This window comes from Grampus griseus (genome assembly GCF_964374135.1).
Source record: "Grampus griseus genome assembly, chromosome: 2".
NCBI classification, from domain to species: domain Eukaryota; kingdom Metazoa; phylum Chordata; class Mammalia; order Artiodactyla; family Delphinidae; genus Grampus; species Grampus griseus.
This window is the reverse complement of record NC_139018.1, coordinates 1,780,029-1,799,203: the sequence shown is the minus strand read 5'-3', so window position 1 is coordinate 1,799,203 and position 19,175 is coordinate 1,780,029. Positions and strand designations below refer to the sequence as shown.

Genomic DNA, 19,175 nt, shown 5'->3' with positions numbered 1-19,175 from the left:
GAATGAGTACAAAAACAGGAGAATCCAGCTATCTTCCATTACGGCAGACATTAAGAGGTCTGTGAAAATGTAAGCGTCTTTTACTCTTCTCAAACACCAAAATTCGGGGGTAAATATAGTGACTTTTCATAATGATTCCCTTTAACATCAACTGGTCTTATTATCATCATTTTAAAATGAATTTAAGAAGTAAATAAAACATTTCTCAGTTGTAATCCCTAAATAAAGCAGATAGAACCCATGTAAACAAAAGCTCTGTAGGGTCTTCAACAATTTTTTTCTTCAACAATTTTTTTTTTTTTTTTTTTTTGCGGTACGCGGGCCTCTCCCTGCTGTGGCCTCTCCCGTTTCGGAGCACAGGCTCTGGATGCGCAGGCTCAGCGGCCATGGCTCACGGGCCCAGCCGCTCCGTGGCATGTGGGATCTTCCCGGACCGGGGCACGAACCCATGTCCCCTGCATCGGCAGGCGGACTCTCAACCACTGCGCCACCAGGGAAGCCCTCTTCAACAATTTTTAAGCATGTAAGTGGGTCCTGAGACAAGGACAAGGTTTGAGAAACACTGTCTTAGAAAAAGAATGTTTTAGACTTATAATGAGCTAGAAAACCGCAGAGGACAATAAGCACTTAGGAAGAACTTAAGGAAGAGCATCATCATTGTAAAGCTAGTTCAAGACAAATCTTTTAAACTTCAAACTCGACTTGAGAGCAACAGAATTTTAATGTCCTCAGTTGTTAATCTAACGTAGCCCATGAAAAACACATGTTCAAAGAAAACAATGTTTAAAGAAAGGGTCATCCCAGCAGATTAATTCAAAATGCAAAATGCTGTATTTTGTGGCTGGGAAGGTCACTGAAGATATGAAGGTATTTTGGGCAAAGCTCCTCCCACTTCACAGCAACAACATCACTTGGAATTGCTCTCAGCTGTTTTCCCTTTGGGCCTGCAGCTCCAACTGCTCTGGGGTTGCAAGTATGTGAAACTTCCACCAAGGCCCGCGCCGTGGCCTTCCCCTTTGCTCTGGCCTAGATGTCTACATGCCTATACGGAACTATGAAGCTGCTTCTTTTTAACTCTGGACTTTGGGCAGGAATGCCAGATGAGCTGGGCTAGATGACTAAAGAGAACCAAGAACTACTCATGAAATGAAGGGGCTCAAAGCCGTTTACTCTGTCACGACACCGAATGTTAACCAGTGTTTCGTCTGGAAAGTGGCAGTTAAATGACAACACATTTCAAAACTGAAGAAGCATCAAGACGGTGTCCTTCAACTTCAGTTAAAAACTCAAACCTCAGGAGGACCGAAGGAGGTAGTAAGCCAAAAGGATCAACGAACAGAAAAAGCCCTTCAGAAAACATCTGCGTGAAAGGCACTTTCTTCAGAAAAAGAGCAACTTCCACTTAGAAACACACTCACTGTAACATCAACAAAGGAAGGTAGTGTGGGAACAGTAACGTACTAGGAAACACAAATGGGATTGGCAGAGTTGTTTGAAGTGGTTTTGGCCTATCTTGTGAAATTCAGAACATGTGCTAGCCTTCACAAAATGGATGAAGTTGCAGTATTTTCCAACCAATGCTGAATGACATACTGAGAGTCTAAATGACTTTATGATCACATTTTCTTACTTATTGAAAAATATGTTCTTTTTTCCTTGCCAAAACATGTGCGTGTGAGGGGGACTTTTGAAGCCTGTACTATTTGGAACAGTCAAAATACGAGGCCCAAAGCTCGTAATACATTAGTGGTGTGGCCAAGATAGGGCCTGGGGCTTCTAGCTCAGTACCATGCTGGGTTTGTTTTTTGTAAGAAACCAATAGCTCAACCCGGCCTAGTCTGACTTCTCTCTGCACTGTTCTCAGGCTGACCTCCTATCTGCCACTCTTTGGGCATTTTCCAGTGTTTGTTTAACTGATTGGCCCTCACACTGTTGACCAGTGCCATGCTCTGGATTCCTCCCACCTATTTCTTCACAGGGCTCTTTCCTGTGAGCCCACACTGCACTGGGCACTGACGGTGTGAAGGTGGCCAGGCAGTAACGTCACTCTTCTGATTCTCCCTGTTGCCTTTCTTCCTTTGTATATCTTTACTGGATTTTTCCTCTCTGACCCTTCTTTCAGGCTGCTTCCTAGTTTCTGTCTACTTTCACTCGCTCTGGCCTGGACCATTTCAGCTGCTCCCAGGGTGGTTTTAACCACCATCCATTTGCTGACGACTTCCAAATGCGAACCTCTAACCACCTGTTTCTGTCTAGCTGTGGGGAGGACACCACCCCTGAGACGTGGAGGAAGGAAGGGAGGGAGGGAGGGAGGGAGGAAGGGAGGAAGGAAGGAAGGAAGGAAGGAAGGAAGGAAGGAAGGAAGGAAGGAAGGAAGATGAACTCAGTTTAGTCAAGATCTCGCCCCACTGAACTTCTTGCAGATCCTCACTTCAGCCAGCAGGGCCACCTGCCTTCAGGCCTTCATCAGCGGACTACCTCTCCCTCCGAGTCCTCTTTCGCCGGGCTCGTTCCTGGTTCTTCTGCAGGTTTCCACTTAGGTGTCATTTTCTCCAAGAAGCCTTCCCCGACTTCCTTGCTCCCTTCCCCAACTTAGGTGCAAGGTGTCCCAGGTTAGCAGGCTCTGGTTTGCCTTCCATCTTCTCCATGCTGAGGTCTATTACCACGACCCTGCGCTGGGCCAGGCGCACAGCTGGTGCTCAATAAACGTCTGTCCCGTGTTGGCCCAGAGCGCCCACCAAGCCTCAGATGGAGTAGCCCTCAAAGCGGGAGATTGGAGAGAAACTGGAGGCTTTGTTCTTGCGCATCCCGGGTTCGCTGATGCTGGGCCGCGCCCCCAGACGGCCGAGGGGCCCTGAGGGACTCGTTTTGCCAACTTCGGTACCTGGTGGCCGACCCCCAGCGACCGGACTTCGGCGTCGCTGACGGGCAAGCGCTCCCGGCAGGCTTCACACGGCGCAGCAGGGCGGGGCGGGGCCGGTGGCACAAGGTCAGGGTGGCGCGTGGGGCGCGTGGCGCGTGTGGGGCGCTCTGATTGGAGGGCTTGCGGCGGGGCGGGGCCGCGGGCCTGCCGACACTGCGTCGTGCGGGCGCTGCGTCGTGCGGGCGCTGCGTCGTGCGGGCGCTGCGTCGTGCGGGCGCTGCGTCGTGCGGGCGCTGCGTCGTGCGGGCGCTGCGTCGTGGTGCGACGTGTTCCCGCTTCTCTGACCCGAGGTTGAAGAGGTGCGGACGCCGGCCTGTGAGCATGCTGCGCAAGCTCACCCTCGACCAGATCAATGACTGGTTCACCATCGGCAAGATGGTGACCGATGTGGAGCTGCTGGGCTCGCCGCCCGCCCTCCCGGCCGAGGTGGCCCGGGATGAGGTGCAGCGCAGGGACGTGGGCCATGAGGCCCCGGCCCCGGCCCCGGCCCAGGCCCAGGCCCAGGCCAGGCTGGTGCCGCCCGGGAGGTAAGGAGGCTGGGGGGGACAGACGGGGGCGGGCGCAGGTGCGGGCCTGGGCAACGAGGACCTAGGCCTCCCCGACCCCGCACGACCATGTCGCTGGCCTCGGCCGCTCTGGTGAGATGTCTGGCCGTCCCAGAGTGAGCTGGCCACCAAGCAAGCCCCACCCCGTGGCCTGGGCCAGGTGAACTTCTCCCTACCAGAAGTGGAGCCGCTCCAGAGTTTGGTTCAGTTTAAAAACTTTTTATTCGTAGGCTTTATTTATTTACTTTTTAGAGCAATTTAAGTTTATGGAGAAATTGAACAGAAAGTAGAGCCCCATGTACCTACTGCTCCCCGAACAGTTTCTCTCATTGTCAGCATCTAGCTTTACTGTGGTATGTTTATTATTATTAGCTAAATCCGTCGATAAGACGAGGGTTCATCCTTTTTTTTTTCTTGCTGTACACGGGCCTCTCACTGCTGCGGCCCCTCCCGCCGCGGAGCACAGGCTCCGGACGCGCAGGCTCAGCGGCCACGGCTCACGGGCCCAGCCGCTCCGTGGCACGTGGGACCCTCCCGGACCGGGGCACGAACCCATGTCCCCCGCATTGGCAGGCGGACTCTCAACCACTGCGCCACCACGGAAGCCCTCCTCCATGTGTTTCTAGGGCTTGGTAGGTCATTTCTTTTTAGTGCTGAATAATATTCCATTGTCTGGATGCACCACGGCCCGATCACCACTGAAGAATATCTCGGTGGCTTCCAGGTTTTGGCAGTTATAAATAAAGCTGCTGTAAACATTCTCGCGCAGGTTTTTGTGGGCTCAGAAGTTTCGGCGCATTTGGGTAAATACCAAGGAGCACTAATGCTGGATCTTTGTTCAGTTTTATGAGTGCTTCTCCTCCCATTATTCCTTGACTTGGGTGCTGTCAGTTAACCTGTTCACATGATTTTAGTGGAAATAAGGCAAGAGGATGCCTATATTTGTAGGAGACCTAGACCTGGTGAGTAGAAACACCTGCTCCCTCTTTAAAGAAGGTCAGTGTGGAAGTATCCCCTGCTTGGGGTATCTGCATCACTGCTTGGCCTCTTCCCCCCGAGTTCAACACCCTTTACCGTTGAGAGGGTGGTTTTGATTTTAATTTTTTTTAAGTTACCGTTGTGCATTGCCCCCAGCCTTCACCCCCATTTGATCTAGCGGATGGACTCAAGAGTCTGAGTCAAGGTCTCATGGGTTGTTTCGAGCCTTTGTAAAGTCAAGTGCAACTTGGGATCGTTGGTAACTTTGTTTCTTGGAGGCAGGGAGGGGACAGAGAGACTCTGGTACAGCTTTAGAGTGGCTGTTTTGTTTACGTTTTCACACACTTTGTTTCCTTTAATTACTCTGGCGAATGATCCCTTAGACCCGCCCCCTGCCCCCACTCCCCTGCTTGCTCCCTAGACTTAATGGGCAGAACAGTATTGCTTTTAAATGACTCACTGTGGTACTGAAGTAAGCTATTATTGACCTTGTCAGAAACGACAAGCATGGATTTAAATGTCCTTTTAACTTCCTGGACCCTTAATGCTCATCTAATGCCAGAGTCTCTAGCAAAGAGTAGGCACTCAGTTAAATATAGCTATATTATTTAATCCTCAGAACAACCCCTTGAGGTTGCTGGCATTACCTTGATTTTATAGATGAGGAAACACACTTGGGTGGTAAAGTGACTTGCCTGGTTTCCAGGAATAAATGGTCAAGGTAGGTAGAATGACTTCCTCCCCCACCCCCAAAAGATATCCACTGGAACCTGTGAGCATTTTATGTAACGTGGCAAAAGGGATTTTGCAGATGTAATTAAGGTTACAGATCCTAAAATAGGGAGATTACCTGGATTATCTAATCAAATGAGCTCTTAAAAGCAGAGACCTTTTCTGGGTAGAGTCAGGGATTTGAAACTTGAGAGGGACTTGACTGGTCATTGTTAGAGGGGCCACATGGAAAGCTTGAGAAGGAATGTGGGCAGCTAAGAGCAAAGACTGGATCCTGGCTGACAGCCAGCAAGGAAATGGGGACCTCAGTTCTACAGCTTCAAGGAACTGAATTTGGCCAACGACCTGAATGAGCCTCCAGCTTAGGGAATGCAGCCCTGCCAGCACCTTGATTTTGGCCTTGTGGGACCCTAGACAGAGGACCCAGTTGGTCCACCTGGACTTGTGATTTACAGAAACTGAGAGATAATGAATTTGTGTTGTTTTAATCTGCTGAACTTGTGGTGACCTGTGGCAGCAGCAGGAGACTAATACAGTGGTAGAGCCGGGATGCAGACTTAGATAAGCTGACCGTGAAGCTGTGGCAGCTCCAGTGCCTGGCAGACAACGGCTGCTCAGAGGCTTGTTGAATGATGTCTTCCCAGTGAAGGAGAGTTTTTTTTAAAAATAAATTTATTTATTTAATTAATTTATTTTTGGCTGCGTTGGGTCCTCATTGCTACATGTGGGCTGCTCTAGTTGCGGCGAATGGAGGCTACTCTTCATTGCAGTGCGCAGGCTTCTCATCGCGGTGGCTTTTCTTGTTGCGGAGCATGGGCTCTAGGTGCGTGGGCTTCAGTAGTTGTGGCACGTGGGCTCAGTAGTTGTGGCTCGCGGGCTCTAGAGCGCAGGCTCAGTAGTTGTGGCTCAACGGGCTTAGTTGCTCTGCGGCATGTGGGATCTTCCTGGACCAGGGCTCAAACCTGTGTCCCCTGCATTGGCAGGCGGATTCTTAACCACTGTGCCACCAGGGAAGCCCTGAAGGAGAGTTTTGATGTTGGTGAGAAAACATTCGATGTAGGGGAAGGCAGACTTTATAGGTATAGGGTATCGCATAGTGAAAAGGTATTTGAGAGAGACAGTCACTCAGGTGGGAAGATTAGCTTGCATTGAGTCCCCGGAGTCCAGTCTGTGGGTGCTGTTCAATCAGCTTAATGAGTCATATGAGTTGTGACCAAAAAAAGAGCAATAGAAAATACCAGACTGTATCATGGTAGTTCAAATAAGAATTGCTCTGTGAGATGGACCTGTGTCTGTGTGGTGAGTACAGAGTCACAGTGTGAGTTTCTTTCTGAAAGAAAACCCTGCTTGAGTTCCTGTGGTGAGAAGTGAGCCAGGACCAGGAGTTGGGAAGGGTGGTAAAGTGAGTAGGGGTAGTTGAATGGTTTGCAAATGATATATTCAGTGATCCTATGAATTTCCTTCCGTCTTGTTTTCCACATGTTATTGTATTTTCGCTCCTTTGTGCTGATTGTGGGATATACTTTCCCTTTTTTCTTTTTCTTTTGGCTGTGCTGGGTCTTCGTTGCAGGCTTCTCTCTAGTTGTGGTGCGCGGGTTTCGTTGCCCTGTGGCATGTGGGATCTTATTTTCCCGACCAGGGATTGAACCCGTGTCCCCTGCATTGGAAGGCAGATTCTTAATCACTGCGCCACCAGGGAAGTCCTGGGGTGTGCTTGCTTTTATTTTTACATTCCTGTTTCTTCACCTTGGCATATGAAAAAGAGAAACTTAGTGGCTGTGTTAGGCCGTTGTGTTTTCCTCCAGGGTTGTCTGTGCCAGCTTTCCTTCGGAATGCAGGGCATGGTCCTCAGATTGTGGCTGGCAGCCTCGCTGCACTCCCATTGCCCTTCTGCCCAGTGTTGCCTTCTTTGTGTGTGGACTTCCCTCTGTCTTCCTAACTCACGCGAACTCCTGGGCTCATGACGGTCTTGCTTAATTCTCGCTTTGACATCTTTGACTGTCCAGTACCTTAAAATGTACTTTGTCACAGTGAAACTCCACTGCAGAAAGCTTTCAAATCGCTTTTCAAAAGCATCTGGTGATGCTGTTACCCAGTTTCCTTTTTTGTTAATCTCACGTTTCCTTCTTGAAATGTCTTACTGTAAGCGGAATGCCTACTGCGTTGGGCATTGTGTCAGGTGACGCAGGCAGTGCAAGCAATCTCTTTCTGACAGACGAGGCAAGTCCCGTCTTACAGCTGAGGAAGTCAAGGGTCAGGTAAGTTGAGAAACTTACCCCAGCCCATGTATCTGTTATGTTGTACAATGGGTGTATTTGACTCCAAAGCATGTGACTTTTTCCTGTTTGCCTTGTCTTTCAGTATTTAGGCCTTCCCTAGATGGTAGTATTTGCTTGTGTTACTGTTTTCTGTTCACCCACAAAAGTCCATGTTTTTTAAAAACCTTTGTCTGTTTAACAGATTTAGTCTATTAGGTAATTTTCCCGTTAATTGAAAAACTATTTGAGTGTCTATTCTGTATCTACCATGTGCAGCTGGAGTAGAGGGATTGAGAGGGAGGGAGGACATGAAGTCAGAGAGGCAGCAGGGTGCCAGGTCAGGAGTTCCTTGTTCAGTCTCAGTGAGCAGCCTGCTGCTTCATCTTTGACATCGGGGAGCCCACTGGAGGGCGCTTGGAGATTTTGGGCATAGCTGCCGCGTGTGGTCTCCGCTCTAACAGGGTCACTGCCAGTTGAATGAATGAAGGGGGCCGAGGGCAGAAACAGGGAGGTCAGGTATCAACTTTATGTGTAAACTTGGTTGCACCATGGTGCCCAGATATTTGGTCAAACATTACTCTGGGTCTTTCAGTGAAGATATTTTTTGGATAGAATTAACATTTAAATAGGCGGATTTTGAGTAAAGCAGGTTAACCTCCATAATGTGGGTGAGCCTCATGCAATTAGTTTATGGCCTGAATAGAACAAAGACTGATTCCCCTGAGCAAGAAGGAATTCTGCCAGCAAACTCCCTTTAGACTCAGACTGCAACTGACCTGGGTCTCCAGCAGATTTTGGACTTGCACCTCTACAATTGTGTGAGCTAATACCTTAAAACTAATCTCTGTATATACAGATGTCCTGTTGGTTCTGTTTCTTTGGAGAACCCTTACTAATACATCATCCAAGCAAGAGAGAGGACGATGGTTTAGACCAGGACAGTAGCAGTGGAGGTGGCAAGCGATGGTGGAATTCAGGGTATATTACTAAGAGGCGGGAACTTTGTAGCTGGATCAGGTATAGAATAGGAATGGGGAAGCAGTCACGGGTGACACCAAGGTTTCCGGCTGAGCATTTGGAAGGTGTTGCCATCCACTGAGAAAGGCCAGACCGCAGGAAGAGCTGGTTTTGGGGGAATACGAGGTGTTTGATTTTGAACATGCTAACTCTGAAAATCCTGTTAGATAACAGTAAGTGCATGAATCGAGGAAAGAAGTCTGGTTATGGAGCTGGATGTTTGGGAGTTTAAGGCTCTGAGGCCAATGAGGCTCTGGGTGATGGAGCCTGGTGGGTGAGTGCAGAGAGAGGGGAGGCCTAAGGACCCAAGCCTGGAGCACCTGAATGTTTAGAGGTTGGTGAGAAAAAATGTGCAAAGGAGACCGAGAAGGAACCGCTAGCAGGGTCCGAGGAAAACCAAGCGAGCGAGCCTGTTTTAAACAACTGCTTGCTTAGTGCCCTGTATGTGTATCTCTTAGTACTTCGAAGGAATTATTTATTTATTTATCTATTTAATTTATTTATTTCTACTTTTTATTTTTTGGCTGCGTTGGGTCTTCGTTGCTGCACGCGGGCTTCCTCTAGTTGCGGCGAGCGGGGGCTGCTCTTCATTGCGGTGTGCGGGCTTCTCATTGCGGTGGCTTCTTGTTGTGGAGCACAGGCTCTAGGTGTGAAGGCTTCAGTAGTTGTGGTGCACGGGCTCAGTAGTTGTGGCACACGGGCTTAGTTGCTCTGCAGCATGTGGGATCTTCCTGGACCAGGGCTTGAACCTGTGTCCCCTGCACTGGCAGGCGGATTCTTAACTGCTGTGCCACCAGGGAAGTCCCAAGGAATTATTTTATGCGTTGTTTTCCCCACATAAGAACTTCTTGAGGGTGCAGATTTTCACTGAATCTCCACCTCTTAGCACAGTACCTGGCATATAGTAGGAACTCAGATGTCTGTTTGGATGAATGAACTGCCTTTGTAGGTCCCAATTATTGATTGCTTACAATGTGCTCGGTCCTTATTCTAGAAATGATGAGAGTTGCTTCCTCATTTGCTCCTACCTTGAGTGAATCCTGAAATCTGAGTTATTCCTCTGACCAGAGCTGATTTCCCTAAGGTAGGGGTGTGTGTGAGTGAGTGTGTGTGTGTATGTATACAGTCAGTCCAATAAAAATCAGCATATCCTGGCAACTGTGCCGTAAAGTATTTCTAGAATAAGAGTGTCTCACTGTGTATACGATCACCACCCTGGTCTGAATAAACCACCATCATCTCTTGCCTGGATTATTACAAAAGCCTTCTATTTTTGGTCTCCTGGCTTCCTGTCTTTGCCCCTAACAATTTATTTTAGCACCTAGAAGAATACCTGGCGTGAGGTAGATGCCCAGTTGATATTTCTTGAATGAAGGAATCCTTGTTTTTTTTTTTTTTTTTGCGGTATGTGGGCCTCTCACTACTGCAGCCTCTCCCGTTGTGGAGCACAGGCTCCGGACGCGCAGGCTCAGCGGCCATGGCTCACGGGCCCAGCCGCTCCGTGGCATGTGGGATCTTCCCGGACCGGGGCACGAACCCGTGTCCCCTGCATCGGCAGGCGGACTCTCAACCACTGCGCCACCAGGGAAGCCCTGAATGAAGGAATCCTTGAGTAAACATTCACACGTAAGGTTTGAGGAGCACATGTGCGACTTTCTGTGGGGTAGATGGCTATTAGAACAAGATGTAGACTCTGATGGTGGCTTACCGAGTGTTCCTCCATCTGGCACCTGACTCACCTCCTGCTGTCTTTCACTGCATTCTGGACACATTGGCATTTTTCTGTCTTGAAGACACCACACTCCTTTCCACACTGGGGCTTCCACACCTGTCTGTCTTGTTCCTGGAGTGCCTGCCCTCTTCCATTCCTGCCCTGTTTCTTCCCATGACAGGCTCCTTTCATCATTCGGGGCTCTGCTCCTTCAAGAAGTCTCCTGTGACCTCCATAACTACAGAAGTCCTCCCCCACCTTCTTTGGCAGTCTCTCTAGTCTTTGTGAACTTTTTCTCCTCCTCTAAAGCACTTATCACTTGGCCCAAGTCTTGCTGTTTGTGATGTGTTTTGGGCTCCTCCACCATTGTGGGGGGGCCAGAATGATTCTGAGATTTCTGGCTTGTAGAATTGGATGGATAGGTAGGGTTGTCATTTCCTGAGAAATGACTGGAAAACACTAGTTGAGGTGTTCGAAGAGTTATGCTTTTAGTTTGTGTAAAGTGTGTTGTTTTGATTCCTCTGTGCCTTTCTTGAATTTTATTTATCCTTTTAGGAAACAAACCTCTGTGATTTGGTTTTGAGCATGTTGATTTAAGTTGCCTGTAGGTCTCCCAGAGGAGGTGTCAAGTAGGCAATTGCCTGTATGCATTTGGAGCTCAGACGTAAGTTGGGGCTGGAGGTGGTATAGGGGCCTGCCAGGCTGATGTGAATCCTAGCCCTGCCATTCAGTATCTCTTGTGATATTGGGCAAAGGCATCGAGCAGGTGTGAGGCTGTTTGCTCATCTGTCAGATGGGAATAACATCACCTACTTTCAAGTTTAGGATTAAATGAGATGTACATACATACAGTGGTTAGCACAGTGCCTGGCATGTAGCAGAATGACTTTCATGTTATTAAATGGATTCGGCTGGTTAATAATGCCTCCTTTTCAGAGCTTACTATATGTCAGGTTATCAGAATCCTTTTACGTGGGTTAGTGTATTTATTCCTTGCTATTCCCTACTTAAAACTTTTAGCTACTCTGCCAGTACTTTATCTTCGTAAAACATACCTGGAGCTTTCCTAGTAGTCCTCTCCCCCATCTGCACCCACTTTATATTTTTAACGCTCATTCTTTTGCCAATTTTAGGTACTATAAGTAGCCCAGTGTATAAAAGTGTGGATCTGTTAACATTCAGGAAGTTATTTGTGTTATAATTTCTACCTGATTTGTCAATTTTTTAGAAACAACCATAGATTTCAGTTATACACACCAGTACTGACATAGGAAACATGGTTATTAGGTTATTGCCAAAAACAAATGTGAGAGGTAGAAACTCAGAATACCAAAGTCCCTTTTGTATTTTTCCAGTCCCTTTAAAAGTCTGGTTGTACAGTTGACTCACTGCATCGTGGGTGACTTAGAGTGGTGTGGGGTTCGTCTTCATCCTGGACTAGTGGGATGACCTAACGTCTATGGCTTCTTCAGTCACTGTAAGCTTTTTTTTTTTTTTTTTGCGGTATGCAGGCCTCTCACTGCTGTGGCCTCTCCTGCAGCGGAGCACAGGCTCCGGACGTGCAGGCTCAGCGGCCATGGCTCACGGGCCCCGCCGCTCCGTGGCATGTGGGATCTTCCCAGACCAGGGCACGAACCCGTGTCCCCTGCATCGGCAGGTGGACTCTCAACCACTGCGCCACCAGGGAAGCCCCTTTTTTTTCTTTTTAATGGAAAAAAACTCACTCGAATAAATCTCCAAATATAAAGTTATGGACATTAGGTTCCTTGGATTTACTTTTAAGAATGGTATAGATTCTAGCACTTAGTCATAGAAATAAATCTGACTAATGAATAGTTCCCTACTTTAATGAAATTCTGAGAGGTTGAATTTTATGTTAAATATTTTGCTATTTTAAATGAACATAATATTGGTTTAGATTATAGATTGGCATTGACTGTTTTTCTTTGAGTAGCTGTTACTAATGTTGTAAAACTAGTCCATTTCTTTTTTGCTCATGTAATATAGAGCTGTTTTTTTAAATACTTTTCCTTAATGCTGGTTGAGATTAAAACGAATCTCAGTGTTGGGATGAAGCACTGCTTTGTTTTCAAACTGCACATTATTTTTTCCCTCACTGCCGTCTTCCCCCTCCCCCGCAGAGAATGACTGATTCATTGTTATTTTGTAAAGATAAGATTCACATCAATCGTTTATTTTATTCTATACATAGTTCTTTTTAGAATAAAAGCAAGGTTAATGTCAAAGTTAATTTATCGAATTTCATACTTGGTACTTTCATACAAATTTCATATTTCATATTTCAAAATAAAATGCCTTAGTTCCTGTTGGGATGTGTTTGAGGTATAAGAAAATACTTCAAACATTTTTTGAAAATATTTAGGAAACATTTTAGTTAAAAGCATACTGTTCAATGAAAACATTGCATTTTTAGAGTGGTTAAAAAAGGAACACTATTTAAAACATAGGCTACATCGACAGGAATTTTAACTTCTGATCTTGAGACAAAGAGTAGCATTAAGTCACATCACTTTCTCTTTTTTCTTAATATTAAGGGTTCCGATACTAAGACTGTCAAAAACTCCTCTGTTTACAAGTAATTTAACTTGATGGGTAATAATATGGTAGGTTCCATATCGTATGTGAGAATGTTGGGAACCTGTTCTTTGTGTTTTTGTCTACGTAACTTGAAATAGTGGGTATTTCATCCTTGTCTGGACTCTTGGAGCTTTCTCCTGGGATCACGGAGCGAACAGGACAGGCTGCGCTCTGTGGCTCTTCCACGCCTTCTTGCTGACTGCCTTTGTCAGTACTGCTTAAGAAGTCCTTCAGAACTTGCTTGAAGATGTAGACAATTTCCCATGGCAGTACATCATTTTCTGCCAGAACTTCTCGAAATCTAGAGGCAAAGCAGTTATCAGTATTCAATTCAGAAAATCTCTTTTGTCGTATCCCTTTGTCTCCAAAATTCAGCTTAGATAATGTGACCACATAGTAGTTACCCACCTTTTGAGTAAACTGCACATTGCTTTAAAATTATACTTCTAGTAAAGAAATTTCAAAAGAGACTTTAAAACATTTCCTAGCCAGTGAAATACCAACAGTGTTTTTTTTGTGTGTGTGTGTGTGTGTCCGGCCCATCCTTAGGGATTTTGGTTGCTGGGTAGTTGATACACATGATTAAAAAATTTATATGATATAATACGATTTCCAATCTAAAGATATGAGGAGCTTAAACTTGACAGCAAATATCACAAGAAGGGAATGTAGTATTTTTACCTGCTGAGAATAGCTCCAGTTTGACAAGGTTGAACCTGTGAGCAAAGAACTTCAAGTTGTCTTTGTTCAGTAGCTGGGATGGTTGCGTGGGGATTCTGATAGTTTCTCAGCCAATTGTAATCCACACCTGTTCTTTTCACTTTTTGCTCACTTTCGATCTCTTGTATTAATCTCTCTCGTTCCTTTAGATGCCATTTTAATTCCCGAAGCAGAGTCTTTGTCACTACTTCTGAGTCAGGGTAGCGTGTGGATTTGTAGGAATTGTGTTTTGGCCATTTCATCCAGCCAAAAAGTGGCATTTTTAGCCTATGGAAATATTCTCACTTGTTTATTTGCATAAAATATTATGGTTCTGATGAGCAAATATTTGTTTCTTTACAGTAACTTTGCCGGAAAAGTGCATGAATTTTTCACTGGTTAGATATACAGGTCAAAATAAGATTAGAATGGATTAAAGTCTTAATTTCTAACTAGGTCAGTGCCAAAAACCAGGCTTTGAAAATACTTTTATGTAGCTAAGGAGAAATGAAATGCAGTCAGATAATCTACAGACTGAACAATTTTCTGAAAATACCACTAACACTTGCTATTAAAAGTTCTTAGGAGGCTTTAAAATATGAACATATAGGAAAGTGCTATCTGCAAACATACTTTTGACTTATGTTTTGTACAGAAAAGGTTTAAAGATTACCTGTGAAGTTGATGGATCCGATGTGGTGATGTTGCCGAGGAGTTTACTTGAATTGGTGATGAAGGTGTGCTTCACTCAGGCATATCTCCTTCTCCTGGATGTGTCCCCTGTTGAAAGAATGATTCTCCTCCTTTACCCACCGAAACTGTATTTGAAATAACTAACCTTCTATGTTAGGAATGAGGTTGTGATGTCTTCATTTGGAGAGAATGCTCATTAATTCACCTTGTAAGTAAGCTAGAAGAAATGACAAAAATAACTTACTATTTAATCTTTACAAATTATATAATGGTTTGCCTTTTGAATGTAGCTCAGTGTATTTGAAAGAGATGCCGGCAGCTACAGATTCTGGTCCTAAATGCATTTAGACATATCTTTGATAAAGAAATGAAGAAAGGTCGTCTGAAGCACCACAGATGCGCTGCCAGCTCAAGTGAAGACTGTCGCACGATGTGATGCTTTGCTGTGCATAGCTGCGGGTCACAGTTTAGTGCTGTATTTTTATGCCTGTAGAGCTCTAAAAATAACCATGTTGCTTTTATTCCTCAGCTTAACTTTCAGGCGGTTTAGAAGCCAGGTCACTGTCCCCTCTAATGAAAGCAGGAAAAATAGATCAGACTTGACTATTTGCACAATATACATTCTGAGAAACCTCGTTACAATTGAGCAAAGTAGGCAAAGAATGCTGATATCAGTCGTGTGAAATATTTAGTAAATGTTATATTCTGTACACATTTTGTTTTTCTAAATAGTATTTAAATTTGTATATTTAAACAAGTTGTAATGCTCGAGGACATTACATACACATAAGTAGATAACTTTAAAATATACTTTATAATCTCTAAAAACATGGTGATAAGACAATAATAGATTAAGGTCAGAAAAAAATAGAGACATGACAACATATCAAGTTCACAACAAAATCTTATAGTTCATTATAGAAAATCATTTTCGTGTTTTCTTTTGTAGCTGAAAGTGAAACTTATACTCACAGTTTGGGCGAGTACTGATGTGTAATTGGTCTTTATTGTGCTAGTTTTCTATTCCAGAGAGGTTTGTGTCTTTGGTTTAAGCATGGACAGGTTCGTTACTCTGTAGTTCTGCGTTAAATGACTGTGTAGTGGCTTTTCCTTTTATAATATTTGTTTCTTCTGTTGCTTTTTCCTTCAAATGAACTGTGAAGAATAGACCTCGTTTACATCAGACCTGCATGTCATGCATGATAAAGAGTGATGTGTGTGGTCATCCTCCAGCTCCTGTTACTTATATATGTTAGAAAAACCCAGATGTCAGGATTCATTATCTGTAACTAGAAGGTTTTCATATTACATTGTGTATAGTACTGTGAAAGGGAAGGGAGTAAAGTTTATCATGACCGAACTGTCCTATCTGATTTTCTACTATAGTTATGATGAGTCAGGCTGCTTCTCCCTTTGAATAGACTCGTTGTCATTGCTTTAATTTTTAAATTTTTTGCCTCTGAAATGGTGACAAAAATATCAAAAATGTATTGGATGTGGAGCATAAACCGACTTTCTGTTCCAGGCCCTCTTTAGTCTTGCCTGTCCCTTCTTCTCCGGCTTGCTCTCTTACTCTACCTGAGTCTGTCTGTCGTGTCAGCCAAGCCTGACTGCCCCACACAGGCCGTGCTCCCTCCGGCACTTCAGCTTTGGTCACACTGACTCTCTCTTCTGAGTTGCTCGTTTTTCTTTTCCATGTACCTACACTGTAATTCTCTTATTTACTTTTGCCTGCGTTGGGTCTTCGTTGTTGCGCGAGAGATTTCTCTAGTCGCGGTGAGCGGGGGCTACTCTTCATTGTGGTGCGTGGGCTTCTCATTGCGGTGGCTTCTCTTGTTGTGGAGCATGGGCTCTAGGCTTGTGGGCTTCAGTAGTTGCGGCACGCAGGCTCTAGGGCGCGTGGGCTTCAGCAGTTGTGGCATGCGGGCTCCGTAGTTGTGGTGCGTGGGCTCAGTAGTTGTGGTGCGCAGGCTCAGTAGTTGTGGTGCATGGGCTCAGTAGTTGTGGCTCGCAAGCTCTAGAGCGCAGGCTCAGTAGTTGTGGCGCACGGGCTTAGTTGCTCCGCCGCATGTGAGATCTTCCCGGACCAAGGATTGAACCCGTGTCCCCTGCACTGGCAGGCAGATTTTTAACTGCTGTTCCCCCAGGGAAGTCCCTATACTGTAACTCTTTTTTTCAGGGCTCAGTTTCGATACCAACTAATTTTTTCTTCTGTCTGAGGGAAAAACGTTTTTCCCTTGGCCCCCACGCCCTGTTCCTTTGAATTCCGGTTTTATTTCTCTTTACTGTTAAACTAATAGTCCTTCACAACTAGGTTCTGTCTGTCCTCCACTTATTTGCAGCTCTCATTAGCTCAGCAGATAGTTTTGACTGTGCCATGTCCTAGATGCAGGTTAGGGACTGGGGATGCAGCAGTGGACCAGACAGACCTATCCTCTGTCCTCATGGAGCCCGTGTTCTAGTGGAAAGATGAACCCGAGGACCCAAATCACCCAGTGCAGTGGTCACGATACACTCGAGGTCTCCCCAGTTCACTGTGGAGGTCAGGGAAGGCCTTCTGGGTAGGGGCTGTCCTTTGAGCAGAGGTTTAAAGACCAGCGAGGAAGCCACACAACGCGCGTCATGCGGCCAGCTCCCTCCTCCGCTTGGCCTGTTAGCGCCTAGCTGGCTGTTGAGATTCGAGTCTGGCCTTCACGGAGCTTCCCTTACACCTCGGCGCACATTCAGTGCGTTCTCCTTTGGTCTTCCTCGGGTAAAAGCCCATTTTCCTAGTGCTTAGTGTGTGCTACTTGCATTAGTGTACATTCTATTTTTTCTGTCCTGTCTCCGGAGATTGTTATGCCCAAATGGCATTCTCTGATTACAGTAGTTCCCCTACTACCATGTAGATAGAGAACAGAAATATTTGTAGATCAAGGTAAGGAAGTACCTTTGCATTAATCCTTCCTGTTTGTTGGGAGTATAACCAGATTAATGTTGGATTTTATTTGTCACACATTTTAGTAAGTTGAATAAATGAATTATTTCTAATGAATTGCAACCTCATTAGGCTATTTTGTGTGGAAGACATAAAGCTTAAACTATGACGCAGTTAGGTTAATTTCTTTTTGGTCTTTGTCATGGTTTTCTAGGCTTTATCTTCTTAGCTGAACAGCAAAAAATTTTATGACTTGAAGTGAGATAGGATCATATCATTCATTGTGTGTGTGTGTGTGTGTGTGTGTGTGTGTGTAGAAGTTTAAGATGTGTAAGGAAGTACTTAAGTCTAAAAAGACAAAATTTTGGAATCTTGAAGGGCAGGCTAAGGAGCCAGGTTGTTTATATACAACTTGTATATATTTATGGTCAGGGGGCCTTATACAGTTCTCAGCAGCATTTGATTGCAATTAAAGGAAGATTTTTCATTGTGAGAGGACTGATATCTTTCTGTTTTTAATTCCTTTGCTACTGAATTCAGAGTTCTGAATTATTGGTTTGTTCTTTTTGGCTATTAAAGATGCAGTTAATATTTGAGAAACTGTGATGTTAAATTCCTTTTCCCAATATTAATTCCCTCTTTAAAATACTCTAATTAAAACACACTAAGATGTACTTTCTCATGTTAAAAATCCTATTCTATTGGGTTGTCCACATCTTACTGACTTAAGAGAATTCTTAGTGTGCGTCTGCGTTCTGTGCTGCAAATGTTCACTCGAGAGAGACCACTGTTCTTGCTCTGTAACCTTTATAGACGTTGTTCATAAGTTTTACATTATAGTTTAGTTTGTTGATATTTTCCTTTTTTGACTTTTCCTTTTTTGTGTTCTTGTTTAAGCCCTTCTTTACTTCAAAGTTACAACATACAGAAGAAGGTCAGCTTTTTAGGCTTAAAAAAATAAGTACTCCTGGGTGTTGAGTTGGTTTGAAATTGATTTGAGATTGGTTTGAGGTGTAGGGGTCCCCAAATTGGATAATCATTATTCAAAGTAAGTAGTCATTGTTCCACCCAGGAGATTTTCCTGATTCCTAGAACGCCCAGTAACCGTGTGGCGTATCCTGGGTATTTTGAATATTATATTATATTATGGGACTCTGGGTCTTGCTTAAATCCTGTGGGGATTGCAGCTGACCAGCTGTGTTCAGGCTGCAAGTTCCAGCCAGCTTCCTTTGGGCAGTGGTCCCTCCGGTTTTCAGAGCCTTTGCAGGGCTGTCTGGATCTATCTTGCACTGTGCCATCTAGTGGCCGTCCTGTAGCTCAGTTCTCAAAGTCTGTGATGGGCTGTTTGGGGTCAGGGCACTCCTGCCAGCCCAGGGGTGCGCCCAGCAGTTCCTAAAGGTTCTCAGGTGCCTGCAATCTCCCTGGTGCTTTCCCAGCCCAGGGCCTCCCTTTTCTGGTCCTCTGGCCAGAAGACAGGGGCTTTGTCGCCCTGCTCTGCCAGGCACTTCTTGCAGTGATGTCTGTCTCCCAGGCCAAGCAGTGGGAGGGCAGAGAAAGAAAAAAGGCAGTGAGAGTTGGCCCCACCCTCTTATAGAGGGAGTTTCCCTCCCTCAGAGTTTGATGCTCCCGCCGCACCTGGCTTGTGAGAGAATGGAGAAAAGAAAAATGTAAGGTGTGCACTGCCCCGGTTTTGAGTATTTGGAGTCCCCTTTCCTGCTGGACCATATGGTAGCTCTATTTTTAGTTTTTTAAAGAACCTCCATACTGTTCTCCATAGTGGCTGCGTTTTGGAAAACAGCCACTTTATGTTTCCACCAACAGTGTAGAAAGGTTCTCTTCTCCACACCCTCTCCAGCATTTTATTATTTGTAGATTTTTCGATGATGGCCATTCTGACTAGTGTGAGGTGATACCTCATTGCACTTTTGATTTGCATTTCTCTAATAATTAGCAATGTTGAGCATCTTTTCATGTGCCTCTTGGCCACCTGGATGTCTTCTGTGGAGAAATGTCTACTCAGGTCTTCTGCCCATTTTTTGATTGGGTTGTTTTTTTTTGATACTGAGATGTGTGACCCATTTGTATAGTTTGGAAATTAAGCCCT

At 45.3% G+C, this 19,175-nt stretch overlaps 2 protein-coding genes across 2 annotated transcripts in view; one reads left to right on the top strand and one right to left on the bottom strand.

The window, feature by feature from the left end:
- Positions 1-3,244: 3,244 nt before the first annotated feature.
- The window catches only part of TDRD9 (tudor domain containing 9), a gene marked incomplete at its 5' end in the record, with an annotated part of 106,748 nt that continues 90,817 nt past the window's right edge, over positions 3,245-19,175 (top strand). Inside the window, one exon of the mRNA XM_082649015.1 lies at positions 3,245-3,450. Within this exon, the coding sequence (XP_082505141.1) occupies positions 3,245-3,450 (206 nt within the window). The remainder of the gene's footprint in view (positions 3,451-19,175) is intronic.
- RD3L (RD3 like) lies at positions 12,766-13,742 on the bottom strand (the record flags this gene model as incomplete). The annotated part of the gene is made up of 2 exons (XM_082649016.1): positions 12,766-13,063; positions 13,444-13,742. The coding sequence occupies 2 exons, from the start codon at positions 13,740-13,742 to the stop codon at positions 12,766-12,768; spliced, it is 597 nt and encodes a 198-aa protein (XP_082505142.1).